At 65.2% G+C, this 19,181-nt stretch overlaps 4 protein-coding genes across 4 annotated transcripts in view; 2 read left to right on the top strand and 2 right to left on the bottom strand.

Annotated features, from left to right (window-relative positions):
• MNEG_0556 (ubiquitin specific peptidase 24) overlaps positions 1-9,330 on the bottom strand; it is a gene marked incomplete at both ends in the record, with an annotated part of 13,758 nt that extends 4,428 nt beyond the window's left edge. Inside the window, 17 exons of the mRNA XM_014050953.1 lie at positions 164-811; positions 1,073-2,719; positions 3,013-3,182; positions 3,649-3,847; positions 4,075-4,264; positions 4,430-4,571; positions 4,777-4,882; positions 5,071-5,589; positions 5,905-6,171; positions 6,394-6,498; positions 6,676-6,837; positions 7,050-7,133; positions 7,328-7,639; positions 7,827-7,943; positions 8,173-8,788; positions 8,969-8,996; positions 9,159-9,330. Of these exons, the coding sequence (XP_013906407.1) occupies positions 164-811; positions 1,073-2,719; positions 3,013-3,182; positions 3,649-3,847; positions 4,075-4,264; positions 4,430-4,571; positions 4,777-4,882; positions 5,071-5,589; positions 5,905-6,171; positions 6,394-6,498; positions 6,676-6,837; positions 7,050-7,133; positions 7,328-7,639; positions 7,827-7,943; positions 8,173-8,788; positions 8,969-8,996; positions 9,159-9,330 (5,484 nt within the window). The remainder of the gene's footprint in view (positions 1-163; positions 812-1,072; positions 2,720-3,012; positions 3,183-3,648; positions 3,848-4,074; positions 4,265-4,429; positions 4,572-4,776; positions 4,883-5,070; positions 5,590-5,904; positions 6,172-6,393; positions 6,499-6,675; positions 6,838-7,049; positions 7,134-7,327; positions 7,640-7,826; positions 7,944-8,172; positions 8,789-8,968; positions 8,997-9,158) is intronic.
• A 1,190-nt stretch (positions 9,331-10,520) lies between these two features.
• MNEG_0557 (Ferredoxin thioredoxin reductase, beta subunit) lies at positions 10,521-11,870 on the bottom strand (the record flags this gene model as incomplete). Its single annotated transcript, XM_014050954.1, has 5 exons — positions 10,521-10,540; positions 10,709-10,793; positions 11,029-11,206; positions 11,498-11,576; positions 11,750-11,870. The coding sequence occupies 5 exons, from the start codon at positions 11,868-11,870 to the stop codon at positions 10,521-10,523; spliced, it is 483 nt and encodes a 160-aa protein (XP_013906408.1).
• Positions 11,871-12,603: 733 nt separating this feature from the next.
• On the top strand, positions 12,604-14,363 carry MNEG_0558 (hypothetical protein; the record flags this gene model as incomplete). Its single annotated transcript, XM_014050955.1, has 7 exons — positions 12,604-12,666; positions 12,814-12,929; positions 13,117-13,186; positions 13,361-13,414; positions 13,602-13,686; positions 13,850-13,974; positions 14,181-14,363. 7 exons carry the CDS (start codon positions 12,604-12,606, stop codon positions 14,361-14,363), a joined length of 696 nt encoding a protein of 231 aa, XP_013906409.1.
• Positions 14,364-17,111: 2,748 nt separating this feature from the next.
• MNEG_0559 (hypothetical protein) overlaps positions 17,112-19,181 on the top strand; it is a gene marked incomplete at both ends in the record, with an annotated part of 2,945 nt that continues 875 nt past the window's right edge. Inside the window, 2 exons of the mRNA XM_014050956.1 lie at positions 17,112-17,411; positions 17,555-19,126. Coding sequence (XP_013906410.1) covers positions 17,112-17,411; positions 17,555-19,126 — 1,872 coding nt within the window. The remainder of the gene's footprint in view (positions 17,412-17,554; positions 19,127-19,181) is intronic.

A 19,181-nucleotide genomic window follows, 5' to 3' on the forward strand; every position in this document is an offset into this window, starting at 1 on the left:
GCCGCCCCTCCAAGGACCCCCCCCCCCCCCGCAGCAGCTGCCTTGTGGCTGGTGGTCTGCGCCACGCCGCAGCTGCCCTGGGGCCTCACTCGACCCCAAACCCCCAAGACCCCAGGCAGGCGGTAGGCGCCCAGCTGCGCCCCTAGGCGCGGCGCCCCCGCACCTGCAGCCTGGTGAAGAACTCGTAGGCGTCCTGGTGTTCCCGCGTGTCGATGGGCTGCCCGTCGTAGTCCTTGAACGCCCGCCAGAACCCGTCCGGCGTCATGAAGGACGCCAGCCCCAGCGCCATCGACGCAAAGACCGCCTGCAGCTGCGCGAACACCGAGTCTGGGCGCTCTGGCTCCGGGACCTCTGGCGCGCCGAGGATGAGCGCGCGGATGCGGGGCTGCATGTACAGCTGCTGGAACACGGCGTTCATGTAGCAGGTCGCGCCCGCGTTGCGCAGGCCGCAGTAGTCCCCCGGCCGCCGCACGTGCTTGGGCGGCGCGAGGTGGAACTCGGTGGGCGACGCCGCGCCGAGCAGCGCCTCGAGGCACCGCACGCCCTCCTCCAGCGGCCCCGTCCCCTCGCGCATCAGCTCCGCCGCCAGCTCCAGCGCGGCGCGGCGCGCGCCGGGCGCCGCGCAGCGCGGGCGCAGGCGGGCGCCGCACTGGGCGAGAACGAGGCGGCCGGCGCGCTCGTCCTGCGCGAGGCGGGCCTGCGGGAAGAGGTACTCTGATATGAGGAGCTGGATCAGGCCCGCCTCGCGGCCCGCGCCCACGCAGCGGCGGTCGAGGGTCGTGACGAGGGCCAGCAGCAGCTGCAGGCGGCCCTGCGCGGGTGGGTGGAGGAGGGGTGCAGAAGGGAGGGTGAGCAGGTGGGGCAAGGGGGACGGCGGCTGCGGGGCACTGCGCGTTGGCGCAGCCTGCCTGTGCAGGTGGATTGCAGGACGGGACAGTCATTGAGATTCAGCGCGCATCCGCGTGCACACACACACACACATACACACACATGTGAGCGCGCGTCTGACGCGCTCGAATCAAAACTCCACAATCGTGCGGCACCGCACCCATCCCCAATGCAAGGCCCCTACCTCGAGCGCAACATTCTCGTCATCGCCTCCCGCCGGTGGTAACGCCTGCAGCGCCGCCACCTCGTCGGCCAGGAGCCCCTCCGCCCGCAGATACGCCCCCTGCGGCACACCCTCCACGCCCTGCAGCGCACGCACAGCCCGCGCGAACAGCCGGTAGAACTGCCCGCTGGCGCCCGGCCGCGCCGCGGCCAGCGGGCGCGCGGCGGAGAGCTGCGCCAGCAGCCAGTCCAGCGGCTCGGGCGCGGCGCAGCAGACGCGGGCGAGGGAGTCCTCGGCCACCGCACGCACAACCTGGTAGTGCGGGCTGAGCAGCAGGTCCGTCACGATGGCGCCGCCGCCGCCGCCGGGCGCCAGCAGGGGCGCGAGCAGCTCGGGCCGCAGGTCGAGCGCGCGCTGCAGCAGCGACAGCGCCTCGCGCACGAGCGCGACGTCCGAGCCGGTATCGGAGTCGGGGTCGGGCGCGGCCAGTGCTGGCGGCGCGCCCCAGAGGCGCGCGCCCTGCACAGCCAGCTGCAGCAGCGTCCGCGACATGAGCCGCAGCGTCGCTGCATCCAGGCTCAGCGACGGCGGCGCGGCGGCGCGCGCCGGCCGCTGCACCGGCTGCGGCGGCGCGCGCAGACGCGGCGGCAGTGTAAGCGGCTGCTGCCGCTGGTCAGGCGCGTGCTGCTTGTCGTCGGCGGCCGCGGGGCCGGTGCCTGCCTTGGCCGGATGTGTGCCAACCCCTGCCACCGCCGCAGCCGCCTCAGTCTCGTCAGACTCGGCGCTCCCCGGCCGCGAAGCCCGGTCTGCGTCCTTTAACGCCCCAAGCTCCGCGAGCCGCACCGGCGTTGCATTGCTGCTGCTGCCCAGCCCCGCGCCCGCCGCAGCGGCAGCGGCGGCCACCGCCAACGCCGCCTCGCCCCCCGCAGCGGCGTCGCTGGCTTCTTCGACGTCGGCCATGGCGCTGTCCCCCATCTCCGCCTCTGCCGCCGCTGCCGCCGCGGCCACGGCTTCCGCCGCGATGGCGGCCGCTGCGGCCTCGGCTGGGCCGGCTGCGCCCACGGGCGACAGGGCCGGGCCGGCGGCCAAGGGCCTCGGCGTGGCGGCGTCCATCAGGTTGTGGATGAGCACCACCACCAGCTGCCCCAGCTCCCGCAGCAGCGCCGCGTCGCCAGTCCGCGCCGCCACCAGCCTGTCCACCAGCCCGCACACCACCCGGAGGCCGTCGCTCGCGAGGAACCGCTCCTGCAGCGCGCGGCGCCCCGCCGAGCCGGCGCCCTCGGCGTCGGGCTCGCATGGCGGTTCAAGGGCCGAGGGGAAGAGCAGGGCGGCCAGGGCCTGCATCCTGTACAGCACCTGGTAGGCGTGTGACACACTGCCATTGCTGCCCCTGCTGTCGCCCCCGCCATCGTTGATGCTGCTGCTGTGGCTGCTCCCAGCGTTGCTGGTGCTGGGCTCCCCGGCCAGCGCCCGTTCGAGTGGACCCGTAAGTTGCTGGTGCTGCTCCACGAGCGGCTGGCATTGCCGCTGCTGCTGCTGCCGCTGGTGCTGCTGCTGCTGCTGCTGCTCCTGCTGCTGCTGCTGCTGCTGCTGCTGCTGCTGCTGCTGCTGCTGCTGCTCGAGCCCTGCTCGCACCTGCGCTGCCAGGGCAGGGCTGGTAGGCATCTTCTGGAGCAAAGAAAGGGCCAGAGGAGCCAGCTGGGCGGCGTATGGGCTGTCACTGACATGCAACAGCAGCTCGAAGATGCGTGGCTAGTGTAAGGCGGGTGAGGCATGGCGAGAGGCAGTGGTCAGCGCACCGTGCAGACACAGCAGGAGAAGACGCGGTGTCTGCCCCCTGTACCTGCAGCAATGCAGGTTGCAGCACCACCAGGCAAAGCAAGTGTTGCGCAAAGCCCTGAAGTGAGAGAGGGCCGGTTCAGCCGGCCAATGGCGCCGCCCACCGACCCCACCATGCTCACCTGCCGTGACAGCAGCCATTCGGGGCTGCGCTGCTCCCACGTGGGCCGCATCTCCTCCAGCGGCACCGTGCAATTGTTGTCCGTCATGGACAGCTGGACAGTCACCACCTGACGCGTGCCGCGGATGTCCAGGTCGCCCACCGTCACCGAGTCGTTGTCAAACTCCTTGCCTTTTGGGGGGGCGCGTACGGGAGTGCGCCAGAGGGGGGGAGGTGTGGAGGGGGGTTGAAAGGCATTGGCTGGCCAGTAGAGAGACGCGAGGATGCAGGAGCGAGCGCAAGGGACAGCAACATGAGGGCAGGGGTGCAGGAGAGGGGAGGGAAGGTAAGCAGCGCGAAGGCAGGGCAGCATTCATAGATGGGCTTCTCAGGTCTGAGAAGCGAGCTTTCCAAGCAAGCGCATGGCCGAGACAGAATGTCAGGAGGGAGCTGCAGTTGCAATAGAGGCGCGTGCCTTCAAGATAGGGATGCGGCTCTGGAGCCATCAGAAGCGACAGGGACATACATGGGATGCGAGATGCCAGGGTGCTGGCATGTAACTCAAGGGAGCCCTCAGGAAGGGAATCATCAATGCACAACTGGCTGCATGGTGGCTGCGATTGATGAAGCACCTTCCCAGTTGCCTGTGCCCACTCACCCGCTTGAAAGAGCCGCACTCGTGCGGGCGACACGCCACCAAGCATCGCGTGCGCGACCTTGGCGCGCAGGCAGCCCACATACTCATTGGTGTGGCTGGCCAGGCGCATCCGCGGCTGCTGCTGCCCGTGAATATCTACCATGACAGGGCTGCCCTGCCACGACAGCTTATGCGCGGGGACACACGGCATGGACGCCTCCTGAGGGGCAAGGCAGTTGCATAACCCACAGAAATCAGGAGCGAAGATCAGGAGCGTTCAGCAGCACCATCAGCGGCACCGCTTCCAAGCATGGGGAATGCATTGTCTGCCGGCGGCCAGTCGGCTAGCAAGCCGCCAGAAGCCCTGCGGCTGCGCACGCGGCCCTGCAGCTGGGCGCACTCGCTAGCGGAGGGTATCACGTGGCATGGCTAAGCAGCTCATCTCACCGCGCAGGCGTAGAAGGCGTGCCCTATCACTTCCAGGATCCTTGTCACGCGCTGCGCAGCTGCATGCGCCGCTGGGGCAGGCGGCTGCGGCTGCTGCTGCTGCTGCTGTTGCTGCTGCTGCGGGATTCGCTGCTGCAGGTCGTGCTTGTCCAGGTCAGCTACTGCACTTTCCAGCCGGAGCGTGACCTCCCTGCACAAGCGTGAAAATGAGGATTGAGCAAAGACAAGTGCCCAAGTTTCAGGAGGTGGGGGTCCCGAATCCGGTGCAGGGGCGCCATGTGCTGTCCGTCAAGGCATGCCAGCTCCCAGGCGAGGGACATACACGTGGGGGGACGTGTGCGTGTGCGCGCCTCACCCTATGAAAGCGGCCCTGAAATGCTCATGGTCGAAGATGAGGTTGTCTGTGCAGTGGTAGAGCTCGAGCAGCTTCTTGCGGCACAGGTTGGCCACGGCGTCGCTGGTGCAAGTCTCGTACATCCCCCAGAAGTGCGGCAGGTCTTTGAGGCGGAGGGGCAAATGAGCGTGGGGTCGCGCCGGCGCAACGCAGATGAACTGTGGCACGAGATTGAGGCGCTATGTGGCCGAGCCAAGGGTCCCAGCCTGCGAATGACCGCAGGCCTGGCACCGGTGAGCGCAGTGAGAGTCTGCCGCGCCCGTGCCAGTCAAGGCGGGCAGCCCTGCAAGTCGCGGCTGGGCACGCACCCTCAATGTCCGACGCCGGGGTGTTGTCCGACGTCCTCAGCAGCCACATGAGGCGCCCGCCATTGCTGTTGGTGGTGGCTTCGCAGTACATGCGGTCCTTGTGCACCTGGGGCCATGCGGGCGGGGCAGGCAGCAGGAATAGGGTAAGAAGTGGACGCCCCGTGCAGCGGGCCTGCACCTGCTGCAAAGCGGGTTCTTCCACAGAACCACACTGCAGAGCAAGCGGCGCGAAAGCCAGGGCCGAGAGCCCAAGCGGCCCTCCCTGGTTGGGCGCGCTGCCAGGCCACGGCCCACCATCGTGAACATGGTCCAGGTGAGCCAAAAGACCTCCTTGGTCACGAGATGCGGCGGCAGCGCCGGCACGCGCCGCAGCAGCGCCGCGATCTCGCTCTGCTCCAGCCAGGAGTCCTTCGCGTCCTTTGCCACCGCCGCCCTGAAGAACGCGACCGCGCGCGCAAACACCGGCCGCGTGGCGGCGCCCTGCACCAGCTCGGTCCACAGGGTGTCGGCGTCCTGTGCGAGGACGTAGGACTGGCTGCGCTCGTACAGCCGCTGCAGCGCCGCCAGGTACGACTGCACCAAATCGAGGTGGCTCCACACGCCCTCGCCCGGCGGCAGCGGAGCTGGCGAGGCCACAGGCGCCACGGGCGAGGCGGTGGCGGCGGCAGCCTGCTGCTGCGCCTGTGTCTGCGTCTGCGTCTGCTGCTGCTGGGCGAGGAAGGCACGCGCCTCCTGCGCTATGACTGCCACATTGTTGACGAGCAAGTCTATGAGGTGCAACTGCGCCTCCAGCTTGTCCACCAGGTTGTCCCTCTGCCGAGGTTTAGCAGGTTGGGTGGGAATGGGTGGTGGTGAGACAGGCTGGGGAGGAGGTCGCCCAGGGCCGAGGAAGCCAAAGAGGAGCCGCCGGGGCAGGGCCCAGGGGAGGGGAGGGCGGGGCGCGGGCAGAGCAGAGCGGAGCTGAGCGGAGCGGAGCGAAGATGGGCAGACGGCACTTGTGGCACCGGCTCAGGGGCGCAAGCGGCTGCCACGGGCCTCCATGCGGCTTGACCCATGCAGCCCTCGGCATGCCGGCTGAACAGTCCAGTTGCCTCCATGCCCACCCTGCCTCGCCTGCACCACACCCACCCGCCGCTGCCGGTTCCAGGCGGCCACCCAGCACTCCACGGTGTGCACCAGTATCTTGACCGCGGGGACATGGTTGTGCCTAGCGCGCAGCTCAATGATGCAGCGCTTCACCAGGCCCTCCAGGTGGGCTGTGTTGCCGCTGCGCTCGGCGTACTCCGCCGCCACCTCTGCCAGCTGCTTGGCGCCCGCCTCGACGACGGTGCGCGGGGCGCCCGTTGCGAGGGCGATGTCCCACGTGAGGCCCATGATGCGGCTGGCGAGGTTGCACTGGTCCGTTGAATTGGGGCGTGAGGGTGGTGTTCAGGAGGTGGATACTCGTTGAGAGGGGACGGCCACGTTACATAAAGTCTCATGCAGGAGGAGGAACGCCCGCAGGACCTGCGGCAGTAGGGGTGCTGGACGCGCACGCTGCAGCGGGGCGGTAGGGCGGAGACATGGGGTCGACAACAGCCCCAGCCAGGCCAGCGGCGCTCACGGCCAAACCCGCACCTGCTCGTCAGACTTTGCCAGGCGGTGCAGCAGCTCCAGCAGCTTCGAGGTGTCCAGGGCGCTGCGCTCGCGGCGCGCCGCCATCTTGCTGAACAGGAAGTCCACCTGAGCAGCGCAGGGGCCGGGCAGAAACCATGGGTGAGGCGCCATGGCGGCACACCACCAGCAGGCACGCGGGCACGCCGCCGCAACCTGCGCGGCTCGGTCTGCGCAGTCGGGCCTGAGCAATCATTTGTTGGCTCGCGGCACGGCCGATGCCTTCTCCCGTCCAGCGGCCCTCACCTGCTCTGAGCTGAAGCCCGCCACCAGCTCCGCCAGTCCCTCATACACGTGCGCCTTGACGCCCTCGTAGGTGCCCTCCTGCTCTGTGACGCCCCAAAGCTGGTCCAGGTGCGCGTTGGTCAGAGCGCCGACGGTGGTCAGGTCGCAGAGTATCATGTTGACCTGGGGGCAGCGATGGCGTCAACGGTGAGTCGCAGGGGGCCCATCCTCAGTGAGAGGCACGCACGGCAAGGCACGCGCTTTGCTGCGGGGCGTCACCACTCAACTTGGGGCACGGCTGAGCCTGCTGAGAAATAAGCAGGCAGCCTGCTGCTGCATTGTGGCCACTGCAAGCGAGCCGCCCACAGAGCACGGGGTCTACGAGGCGCGTTCACCTGCTGCATGTACTGCCGCTGGTGCAGGTTGGCGCGCAGCATGCGCTCGACCAGGCGGTTCTCTTCCATCCACTCAACAAATGCCTGCGCCGGCAAATGGGGCCAACATAAGTGGGAGGCAAGCCCGAAATTGACAAGGCAGTATTACTGACTGGGGATGACATGTTGCTTTCCCGTCAAGCATGTCGGCTAGAGAGCCCCCCCCCGGCCCTGGCAATGGGGCCAGGCCGCCGCTGACCTGCAGGGATTCAACCCCCAACCTCCCGGCTTCCCCGCACCTGAACGCGCGCATCCCTCGGCGCGCCGTCCGGCAGCATCGTCACGCGCCGCAGCGCCCACCGCAGCTCCCTCACGCCGCTGAGCTGCTTGACGAAGGCTGTCGACTCCATCATGCGCAGCACAAACGCCTGCTGCACTGGTGCCGCCGCCTCGTCGGCCGCCAGCTCGTGGCCTTGCGCAGACATCAGCTCGCCGGCGGCGTACAGCAGGTGGCGCAGCGTCTGGTAGGTGCGGTCCTGGCCCTGATCTGATAGGAAATCGTCGTCAACGGCGGCCATCGGCGCCAGGCGCTCCATGAAGGTGGCCGACGCCTGGTGCCGCGCACAGAGGGATTCAGGGGTGATGCTGCCTTTGGCGGCTTGCTGGGGCTGACGCAGGTCGGCGCGGCAAAAAGATACAGGCGTTGTGAGGGACCGCAGGGATCCCACTTGCTCATTGTGCGTTGCCCAGCATCAGCCACGCCGCCCCCAGCAATGCTTGGCTCCCCAGCGCACCCACCTCTCTGAAGTGCTTGAGCACCAGGCTGGGCATGAGCTCCCCCACCTTGGCCAGCACAAGCATGAGGCTTGCCACCATGTGGATGTTTAGGTTGCACTCGTGAAAGGAGGTCACCAACTGTGACAAGGGAGGTGGTAGGTCCGACAGCAGAAGTTTGTCTGGCAGCAAAGCAGGTGGTGTGCTGCGGCACAACAGGACTCACGGAGTACTTGACGCCACAGGGCGCTGCCACCCGCAGCCATGACAAGCTGCTGCATGCAATCTACCCTGCAGACCCTGCAGGCACTGCCGCTCACAGCTGCTCGATGCACGCACGACTGCTGCATGCACGCCCAGACCCACGCACGACGTAGATGGCGTCGAAGCCGCCCTGGTATCCAAAATGGTTGATCAGGTGCACAAGCCACTCGTGCTCCCGGTCGCTCTCCTCAAACAGCCCGTCCTCGTCCTCGTCGCCGTCGCTCATCCCGCCGCGCGCACCACCACCCCCGCCGCCGCCACCCCGAGCCCAGCCTCCACGCGGCCCCATCTCTGCCGCAATGATGGGCTCCGCCCACTTGCACTGCCATTGACCTGGGTCGCCGTCCAGGGGCAGGTCCGAGGTCTGATGGTAGTCGTGCAACGGCGTTTCGCGGCTGAACAGCGACACCAGGAGGCCCACCAGCTGCAGCAGCTCGCCATCCAGCTCAGCCAGCTGCGAGGCCGCCGGTGAGTGCTGCGCCTTAAGGGGCTGCTGCTGCTGCAGCTGCTGGGGCGCCTGCGAGGAAACGCAGCCAGCTGCCCGCATATCGAGCAGCATCGCAGCGAGCTCGACCAGCGCCAGCAGCGCATGGAAGAGCTCCTCCTCCTCGCTCGAGTTGGATGTACTGAACAAGTGCTGGTCGCGCAGCACCTTGTCGAACCCAAAGGCGATGCCGTCGCGCAGAAGCTTGCGCACGGCCTCGAGGTCGCCTTGGCGCAGCCTAGCGCAGGTTGGGCAGGAGCACGCGCGGGCAGAGACGCAGGTACATGCTTGGCCCATGTCAGGTGGGCGGCTGGCTCCTAGGGTGCAGACAGCACGGCAGCAGCCCGCACAGCTGCTACGCGCAGTGCAAGTGCGGCCCTCCAACCCTGATCAGGCGCCGCGCCCCTCTTCGCCGCACCTGCCCCTGCGGCCCTTGAAGATGTGCTCTGAGTTTGCATTGCGTACATGATATCAGCACCGGAAGGTGGGTGAAACATCCAAGGCAGATGGTGAGCAGAAGGGGTTCACCAAAGCAATGCAGCCATGACATGCGGGACACAGCACCGCCAGCACGACACAGTTGACGTTCGTGCGATGCAAACGCTCACCTGCAGCTGCAACGGCCTCGGCGAGCCTTGCTGGAGCAAAGTTGGCCACGTGAAGCTGCGTGAGGCTGTCTGCCAGGGCCATATACTCGTCACTGGGGAAAGGGTGCTGCTCATCGAGGTCTAGATCGTCCTCCTGCCCCTCCTCGCTGTCCTCTTCAAGTTCAGGATGCATCCCACCACCTTGATCGCCCCACGCCCCTGTCTGATGCGCCATAGCGTTCAGGGGCGCCTGTGGCGCGCTCTGCTGCCCACCGGCGGGACAGCCCCTTCCTCCGGTGGGACTGACGCTAAGCTCAGCACATCAAAATCCACGCTGTACACGCTCGAGGCGCGGCCCCACACAAATGGAAGCGATCAGATCAGAGCGCCTGATCGTCACTGCTCGACATGCGCATTCGCATGTAATGAGGAGCGCGATGCATCAGCAATTGGGTACCGCACGCAGCACAACTTCAGGACCAGCGGTGACACCGATACATCCCCGCGTCCCGCAGGCATGCCGTGGGGGGTTTGAATGGCGACAGGAAGAGTCTCAGAGGAGGTCAGCATCATTTATGATGTCGTACTGTTCCGGGCTCAGCGCCCCAAGTGAGCCGATGTGGTGCAACCGCCATCACCCGACACAGCTGTCCCCGACCTGCAAGTGTCGTTTATGCTGTCCCAACCTGGAGCACCCTTCGCACTCAACTGGCTGAAGATTGATGACCGCATCAACGTCACGAACAAAGTGTATGCTGTTGCTGCTGCGCTACAAGGGTCTGGGATGCCAGCCAACACACTCGACTGACACCCAAAACTGGAAAACTACGCATTTTTTGCGCGTCTGCCCCGTCCTTAAAAGGAAATACTGTGCGGCACAATGATGTGTTACCTTGTTTGAAAAACGGGATGGGGGAGGGAAAAATACAAAGAGCTGGCACGCCCCAGCCGGCGAACACGAAAGCAACATGTGGCGCAGCGGAAAAAATGTTGTGGAAGCGACAGCAGTGTGCGCCATTGCACCATTGCAATCAGCTTCTTACCCACAGCTGCGAAATCAAACTGCTATCGAACTTGGCTACCGGCGACCTCATGCTCACCACTGTCAAGCATGCTGCAGGATGCCATGCACACGCAAAGCTGTTGAAACTTCAGACAGCCAGGGCGCTCTGGCCACCCACATGGGCCTCTGAAAATTTCGACGAGCTGCCCCACTGGGTGTGCGAACAAATGCCTTGCACGAACCCGTAGTCAGGCGGCCTGAGGCAGACTGTACACACCGCTGGCACTTCACTCAAACACCCAAATGGCAGCGGTCCAGTACGCCACTGGGAGCCCTGGCAGCATTCAAAGCTGCCTCAACGTAACGAAACGTGGCTGCGTTCACATCATGTGCTTGATACCTTCAGGTGTGACGGGAATGGAAGGGCGGAACAGCACCAAGATTTGATGTTGTGTGCATGCACGCCGTTTCTACCACTGTGCCAACGACAGCGAATTAGTGCCGTGCGGATCAGTCAGTAAGCCGGCGCACATGCAGCTGGTGCCCCCAGTGTGAGAATAATTCTCACCATCAATGACCTCTTCGTGGGTGATCTCCTGCTCACGCCCGGCAAAATCGTTGTCCTCCGTCAGGAAGAGCATGCAGTGGCACTCCTAGGGGCAGAGGCGGCGCGAGTGGGAGAACCGCGGCGAGGACATTCAGTCACGTGAATGGCGTAAGAGCGCCCTGACGACATCACAGCATGCATGCCCGTAGACAGGACAACCGCTGCTGCAGGTGCCGGGCTTAAAACCGCCACGACTGCCCACTGCGACTCAATAAATAATGCGTCCTGGAACACCATCCAGCGGAGCGCTGCAGCACGACGACGCCAGCCCCAGAGCCTACCTTGCGCTCGCGCATAGGCACGCATGGGCAGTTCCAGAAGCCGTTGGCAGCCTCAGCCGCCTTGTCATCATAGTGGCGGCAGGGGCACAGCGGCGCGCCCAGGGACGCCTTGTGCTCTGCCAGCCCCTGGATAACAACAGCCGTCACCGACTTGTCCACGCAAAAGTACGTTCCCGTCCTGCCCAGTCACATGCAGGCGGACAAGTTATTCAGAATCCTGGGGTAAGGTGTCAGCAGAGAGCTGGCAAGGTACGCAGCCCGACTGACCAGTGTGCAGCACCCCAGCACAACCTGCGCAGCAGGGTCGCGCAGCAGGGTCGCCGCTCCAGCGCGCCGCGTCATCCCAAGGCTGCCTCTGGCCTTTCTCCTTGCCGACTCAATGATTTGTAAGCCGTCACAGCACAGACGCTAGGCAGCGGCACGATGGAAGCGTGACAGCAGCGGCGGCAATGCGCGCCAAACCGCGCACCTTTGTGCATACTGCTCCGAGAAGTGGCGCATGAGCTCCAGGTTCTTGTCAATGACCGCCGCGTCAGGCTCCGCCGCGTCTGCAGGCAGGAAAAGCAGGCCGTGCAAGGGGCGTGAGTGTGTGTGGCTCAGCCCGTGGCAAACTAGATCACACCGTGAAGCGGAGTGAGCCACAAGTCAGCATAAGCAAGGACTTGTAGCGATGCTTTTAATGGGCCCTGAGCCACGCGAAGCGCGGCGTCAAGAAACGCACCCGTTGTCGCGCGCACGCAAAGGCCCCTCCTGCGCGATGCACGGCTGCTGAAAGCGGACGACCCTATACTCTGCGCCTTGGAGGTGGCGATGCGGCCAGTGCGCATGGTGGCGAGCGACATGGGGTATCGAGGTGGTGGTCGTGCAGGGTGGCGGGAGTGGCCAAGAGGACGAGATGCGGCGTGGCAGATGGCGTGAAGCGTAACTGTTGAGTTGTTCAGCAACCGCACGGTACGGTAAAGCACGGGCGAAGTCAAGGCGGGGAAGCTGCTGACGCAACGAACAGGCTATGGGCCTTGCTCCGGTCGCCTTGTCTTCAGTGATCGTGGGTGTTGCTTTGATTTCATTCATACCCACGCTACAAGCTGAAAGCTTGCGCAGTTGGTGCTTTTCGCTTCTGTTGACCAGTGCACGTGTTGCAGCACGCTGCAGCCACTGCAATCAGCGCTGGTTGCCAGTGTACTTTGCCGAAGCCTTGGGTGGTGCTGTATCAGATCAATATTTCAATTGCCTGAGGATCGGAGGCGACCACAGGAGTAGCTGGGAAGCTGCGCCGGCCCAGGGACAGCGCTGCAGCAGCAGCGACTGGAGCGCGAGCCCGCATCCAGATTGCGGGCCCTGACCGCAAAGCAGCAGCAGCCGCCGCAACAGCAGCAGCGGCGGCGGGGGCGGCGGCAGCGGCGGCGGCGGCGCCGGTAATAGCTTTAGCACTCACTCCAGCGAATCCATCGCGTGTTGCAGCGGTGGCAAGCAACGGCAGCAGCAGCAGCTGCAGTAGTAACAGCAGCCGCGGCAGCAGCGGAAGCAGCAGCAGCAGCCGCAGCAACAGCGGCGGCAGCAGCAGCAGGGGCAGCCATGAGCAACAAGGGGCCGTTGGACCAGTTCTATAGGGATTGCCTGCGCGTGGGCAACCTGAAGGTGCGTAGCAGCAGGACTCACCGTTTGCCGAGCGCACCATTGCAGGCGCGACGCAGCTGTGTCGTACCACAACTCTGCCTGTGCTTGCAGCTGTGCCACCACTCCTCAGCAATGGCCTGTCCGCCCTTTGCGCTCGTGTGCGCGCAGTGCTTCTCCCACTTTTCCTTGTATCTCAAGGGCCGCGAGGAGCTGGTGGTGACGATATACCACGGCGTTATCCCCGCCAGCCAGCAGCCCCCAATCACCCGTGTCGGCAGCATTGGGTGAGGTGATGATTTGGCTTTCCCAGTTGAAAGGGCCGCGGTTGCAAGGTGCAAGGCAGAGTTGTTTGTCTAGCTGATGCGCTGCCACCTGCAGCCCCAGATCCCAGCTGACTGGGTGCCGTGACGGTGTGCATTCAGCCAATGTGCAACGCAAGCTGCAGCACTGCCACCACCGTCCCCCTCGCAGCGGTGCCGCCAACAACCCGCTGCCGCCAGCAAGCCCGGCGTCGCATGAGCAGGATGTCAGCAACCCGGAGGTGCGTGGGGCAAGGGGGGTGCTAAGCAAAGATGACACCTGGGGAAGGGCAGTCACCGGCAGGTGACCTAGCTTTGTGTCGGCTGGGCCAGGCTCAGCAGGGGTGCCTTTCCACCCAGCAATTTGCGACCCTCTTTCATTGCCATGTTCTGCACATACATCTCCGAGTGTGCAGGTGACTGTGTTCTTGATCGGTGCCTATGCCAAGTACAACTGGCCCTACGTATGGGTGGGTGGCCCACGTCAAAACTGGGGTGCGACCCTCAGCACACCGTGGTGCGTTGCTGGCAGGCGACTATGCAACTCATGAAGGCTGGCGGGAAGCATTGGCTGGCGGGAAGCATTGGCTTTACCCAGCTAGGCTTGCTCTGCATTTTAAAGTCTGCCCCGTTGACCCTCGCCCATCTGCCGGCCAGCTGCGGTCGCGCGCGCGCGGCAAGTCCTTGGACGACATTGATGCGCCGCTGGACCTGCCCTCTACTAAGGACTGGAAGAACCAGGGTGAGTCGCATGCCCCAGCTGGTGATTGGCAGCAGATCACACCAGAAAATTGCGCCAGCCAGACTTGCACAGCAGCCATGCCTTGATTATCGGCTTGAGAGGCTGCCCTTGATGCCACGATTTGCACACCACCGAGCCTCCTGCACACACGCCGCTCATGTAGGGCACCGCGTGTGGCACATCCTGGAGGAGCTGGTCAACATGAATGTCAGCACGCCACCCAGCAACCCCTTTGCGGTCAACTTTGGGGCGCTATCGAACATGCCACCGCTGGAGCGCGCGCTGCAGGTGAGCGGCTTCACGGGGCCTGCGTACGATTCAGACACCACGGCGTTCGTGCTGGGCTGTGCCCCTGAGCGACACATCAACAGCTACTCCGCTACTTGGCCTATCCGGTGTATGCATTTGTGCTGGCACAAGGTTGCGGGATGTGCCCAATGTTGTCGGATCCAGGACCCGCGGGGCCGCCCCCACCCTGCACCCTACACCCCCAGGCAGGCGCACTGGCAGGGTTCCTGCGGGAGCTGCTGCTGGCGCCCTGCCCCTACGCCTCCGAGGTGGAGAGTGACATGCACCGCTGCATGGAGCTGCACTTTACGGAGATGCCGGCGCTGGTGCCGGCGATGCCGGGAGCGCTGCCGCAGGAATACCTCGAGCGCCTTGCAGCGCAGTCTTGACCGCTCACGCTGGTGCGGGAGTTGTGGGAGGCAGCCGTAGGTGGCATGGAGCAGGACAAGCAATGTGCGAGTCATTTGCCATCTCCCCCACCTGCTCGTTGCTAGACTGTGACTCAGAAGGACTGAGATTTGTCATTGCCATTCAAGACTGCTGGTTTCGGGTTGGTTAGGGCGATGCTGACTGAGTCAACACGAGTTCACTAGCACGCCGCTGCGCTCCGCTGCTGCCTGTAGACAAGCTAGCTGTGCAACTGTCGCTGTTGGGAAATTTGGGAAACGTGACTTCAGATTGACGGTGCCAATAAGGTTGTGACCACGGATATAAAAGGAGGCAAAGTCAGCTGGTTCAGCAGCGTTCCAATTCAAACCGGCAAGTGGGATGCAACGGGGCCTGCTTCTGGCGAGGGTTGGCCCTGTTCATGGGTATTGGAGCCAAATGGGCAAGTTCATGGGTATTGGAGCCAATTGGGTTAGCTGTGGAAAGGGCAAAGCCCCAGATCTGTGGCACGGTGCTTGATATAGCCACGAATTACGGCTCCAGAATCTCTTGTGACAGAACAAATCATATAGACAGATCTATCAAGCGGCGAGGGCGGGAGAGAGTTGGCGCCAGTGAACACGATCAACTGCCTGACCAGCTAGCAGGGCTTATGCGCACACCTGTGACTCGTTCATGAGCCAATGTACCATTACTGACGTTTGCACCGTGGCATCAGAGACCTGGGAGGTGGACAATTATTGGGGAGCAAGACGGGTGCAATACTGCATCGTGGGACCCTACAGAGCTGGTGCTCAGGACATAAATGAATTGAAGAGCCAAACAGTACCGTAGTGCCGCCCAGCCCAGTCCCAACATCCAGGATTCCTCGATTGGCCATTAGCGAGCAGGGCATGTGTCGCTAGTTTTGGTGTACCGCGCCTGCTGGCGCGTGACACCCCACAATGTGATTGTGTTGAGCCCGTTCCCTGAGGCGTTTGGGGGTCTGTAGCTGCCTAGGACGGTGACGAGGGTGGCTTTTGGGTTACGTACTTTACCGGTATCAAGTGCCGGGGCTGGCCTGGCGGGGGCAGACGTGTCCTATACATGTAATCTAGGGCAAAGGCATGTGACAGTGTTACAACAGTTGCGGAAGCATGTCGGCAACCGCACTGTGGCCGTCAGGAATGAAATGACCGCCCTCTGCCCTTGGGCGGGGGGTCTTAAATACCAACAGGGCGCGCGCGCAGCGCGCCGCGCTCAGGTGACGGGTGATGTCAGTTGCCCGGCAGCTGCAAAAGGCAGCTGTCAAGTAGGGGAACAGCACGCAAAAGCAGCCAAAGATGCTGTTTTTGTATGCATTCAGGCTCATGCAATCAACAAGCACGCAAGCCTTTGCACAGGTCAGAAGCAGAGTTTAAGGCCAAACAGTGGCAACGCCTGTGCTAGGCGCAGCATCACTAATGTGCCACCCCTCAAGGGCGGCAGGCGCAAGTGTTATCCTGGGCGAACCAGGAGCAATTCGGGCAATCACACACTGTAAAATGCGTCACACAAAGTTACTTGTGGCACACGCTATGTATGCGTCCACACATGCTGAAGAATAACCATTTTCAGGAAAGTCCATACCTTCACAGCAGCTGCTCAGCGGGTTTCTTTGAACTTCAACACCAGTGGATCATACATCTGCTGGTTGTTTGGGTATCACAGGAATGGGGGAGGGGCGTGTCTGAAGGGCTCGCAAAACAGCTAGGCACGGATCTTGATTTCATCACGCGATCATGCCCCTTCGAATGCAGTTGGCTGTCGATGAACAAACTGTGTGCTGATGCCGTCATGCCTGAGGATAGGCGTGACTGCTTGTGTTGAGTAGATGTGGATGCCCGCACGTTTTCACCTCGCTACTTCGCCTCTGATACATCCAATTATGATGTGGAATCTCCGAAGTGCAGTGAAGGGTCTGATGAAGGGCGGCGGGACCCCAGCAAGGGGGCGTTTTGCTGGGCAGCAGTTTTTCCAACAAGGTGCCTGCAGCAGAGTGGCGCGCCGTGCGCGGTGACGGTTCGGCTGGCCTGCTGCAGTGATGTTTCGCTCTGGTCGGCCGGGGGAGGCGGCAGGGGTGGCGGGGCGCTGCGTTGACGGCGGGGTGTTTTTCCATGTGCAATAGGGCATGGACGTGGGTGTTTGCATGCTGTTCGAGCAAGGTGGTGGTGGTGGTGGTGGTGGTGGTGGTGGTTGGGATGATGGCAGTTGTCGCAGGCAGTTGGCAAGGTGCTTCTGGTACTCCTGAGGGGTGCAGGTCGGCCGGCTGCGTGGTTCCGAGGTGGTTGCCAAAGGCCCTGAGTTGCCGAGGTTCTGTTCGTTGCTGCCGCACACATCTCATGCTGCTGCACACGGTGTTGCACCATTTGTTGAAGGTGCAGATCTTACTTCATCATTCATCTCGCAGCTCGGGTAGGGCTCTACCAGAAAGCGAGCAAGCGTTCCGAGGCGAGATCTTGAGTTTTCGCAATATCACGTCCGGCGCACCAGCGCACTTATACAAACAACTAGATCAGCCGTATCTAGGATCTGGAGCTGCGGCACAGCTATGAGCCTAGACGCAGCGCTCCGTCGCGCCGCCTCTGGGCGGCAAGCCGCCCCGCGCGCCGGCAGGGCGCGTGAGCGCCCTGCCCGCGGAACTCGACCGCCTAGCCGCCTCGCGGGGCGCACACGTCTCCCCAGAGGTGGTGTCGGAGCTCGCGCAGGCGGTGGCCGCTGCGCCGCTCAATATGGCGCGCTATGCCGGCCCGGCCAACGCGCTTTCATGGCTCTCGGCGCAGCCCCGCCTCGCGCCCGCAGCCGCAACCCCCGCCACCGTCCGCGCGCTCGCCGAGGCCGTCGCCGCAGCGGGGCGCGCCGCTGCCGCCGCGCCGCCGTGGGAGACCTGCAGTGACGCGGTCACGGCCATCTGCCCCTGCTGCCACCCCCACGGGTCGCACGCAACGCTCGCCCAGCACGTGCCTCTGCTGGGCGGCGCGCTGATGGGTCGCAAGCCGCCAGATCCCGATCTCTTCGCCTTGGTGCTTCAGGTGTGTGGCGCCGCGATCTGCGTCTGATTGCAGCCTGCGTCAGCAATAGCCAGCTGTCGGTCGAACATACCGCGACCTCCTCTCCTCAGAGGCCCAGCCCCTCACCTGGCAAACCCCACCCGCCCCACACGACGGACCCCAAGGTACCCGGGGCGCTGTCCGGCCTGCTGCGCGCCGTGCTGCTAGACGGCTCCTTCCACAACCAGCCCTTTGCTGTGATGGCCGTGCACCTGACGGCCCCAGACCGCGCCCGTGCCGTTTCGCTCGCCAACGCCGTCGCGCGGGCGGTCGCACGCGAGCGCGCGGAGCCCCTGCTCTGGTCCGCAGTTGCCGCGCGGCTCGCGGCCGCCGCGCGCGTGGGGGCGCGGCAGCACAACTGTGATGAGGGTGCTGCGCTCTTCTCCGCGGTCCAGATTGCCAGCAAGGCGCATGACCAGCTGTTTCGGGACCTGGCGTCGCACGCGCCCGCGCTGAGCCAAATCCTGGCGGCGCTGACAGACCGCGTCCGGCCCGGCGGTGGCGGCGGCGGCGGCGGCAACGGGTGCGGCAGCTGGGACGGCGGGGGCGAGGACACCGTTTGCTGCTGCCTGAAGCTGCTGCAAGGCGCGGCCGCTGCGGACCCTGGCGCGACGCTGGCGGCCGCGGGGCCGGCGGGGGCGCTGGAGGCGCCGCTGCTGGCGGTGCTGGCGGGGGCGCCCGTCCTCCGAAAGGCCGGCCGGCCCTCCACAAGTCCCGCCCTCGCCGCAGGCCTGCTGCACGCCGCCGCGCGCCATGAAATCACCTCCTCAGCTGCGCCGGCGCCAGTGGTCATGTCCGCGCCGGGCTCCGCGGCGGCCGTCGCCGCCGCGCTGCGCGCCGCGTGCAGCGCCAAGGGGCGCGCGCGCGACGGCGACCGCGCGCACCTGCTGCACAATGCGGCGGCGCTGGTGGCGTTCTGCATCGCTATCGACGGCTCGGGCCGTTGGACGGTCGAGCTCGCGTCGCCGCGGCACGGCGCGCTGCGTGCGCTGGTGAAGGCCGCGCGCGCCGGACCCGCCGCGTTCGCGGCGCCGGGCGGCGGCGCCGCGGGCGACCTGGCGCCCGTTCCCCCCGAATATATTCGCGCCCAGGTCGCCGGCGCCCTCGGCGCCATCGCCTACGCGCTCACGGATCCCTTCTCTTCGCCTGCCACGGGGCTCGTGATTACAACCTCCGCAGCCGAGGCAGCAAAGGAAGTGGCCGCGGAGGAGCTGCCGCCTGATGCAGAGTTGCGGGCCCTTGTGTGGGGCGGCCTCGCGGCAGGTAGTTTTGAGGGGCTGGATCGGGCGCGGGTCATGGCGCTGCGCTCGCCCGTCGCGCAGTACGACCTGGCCGCCACGCCTGGCGCGCTTGCCTGGCTGGCGGCGTCGGCCATCGACGGCGCGGGCGACCCGGGCCCCCCTGGCGCAATGGCGGGCGCGGCGCTGCAGCTGCTGCACGCGATCGGCGGCGGCGACCCGGGCTGGCCGCTGGAGCGCGGCTGCATGCCGTGCGCGGTCGAAGAATGCATTGACGCGATCTGCTGCATGCACTTCCGCTCGCCAAACGCGGCCGTCGCGTGCGCGAGGGCGGCCCTGGCCCTGCGGAATGTTGCGGAGCGTTTCGCTAACGACGAGGATGAGGAGGGCGGCGCGACGGCGGCGACCAACGCAGCCGCGGCGCTCGAGGCCCTGCAGGCCGGGCGGCTGCGCGGCGGCGTCGCGAGCGGCCTGGGCGGCGGCGGCGGCGCCGGGGCGGGGGCGCCGCTCGCGC

This window comes from Monoraphidium neglectum, assembly GCF_000611645.1.
Source record: "Monoraphidium neglectum strain SAG 48.87 unplaced genomic scaffold scaffold00047, whole genome shotgun sequence".
In the NCBI taxonomy this organism is placed as follows: Eukaryota; Viridiplantae; Chlorophyta; class Chlorophyceae; order Sphaeropleales; family Selenastraceae; genus Monoraphidium; species Monoraphidium neglectum.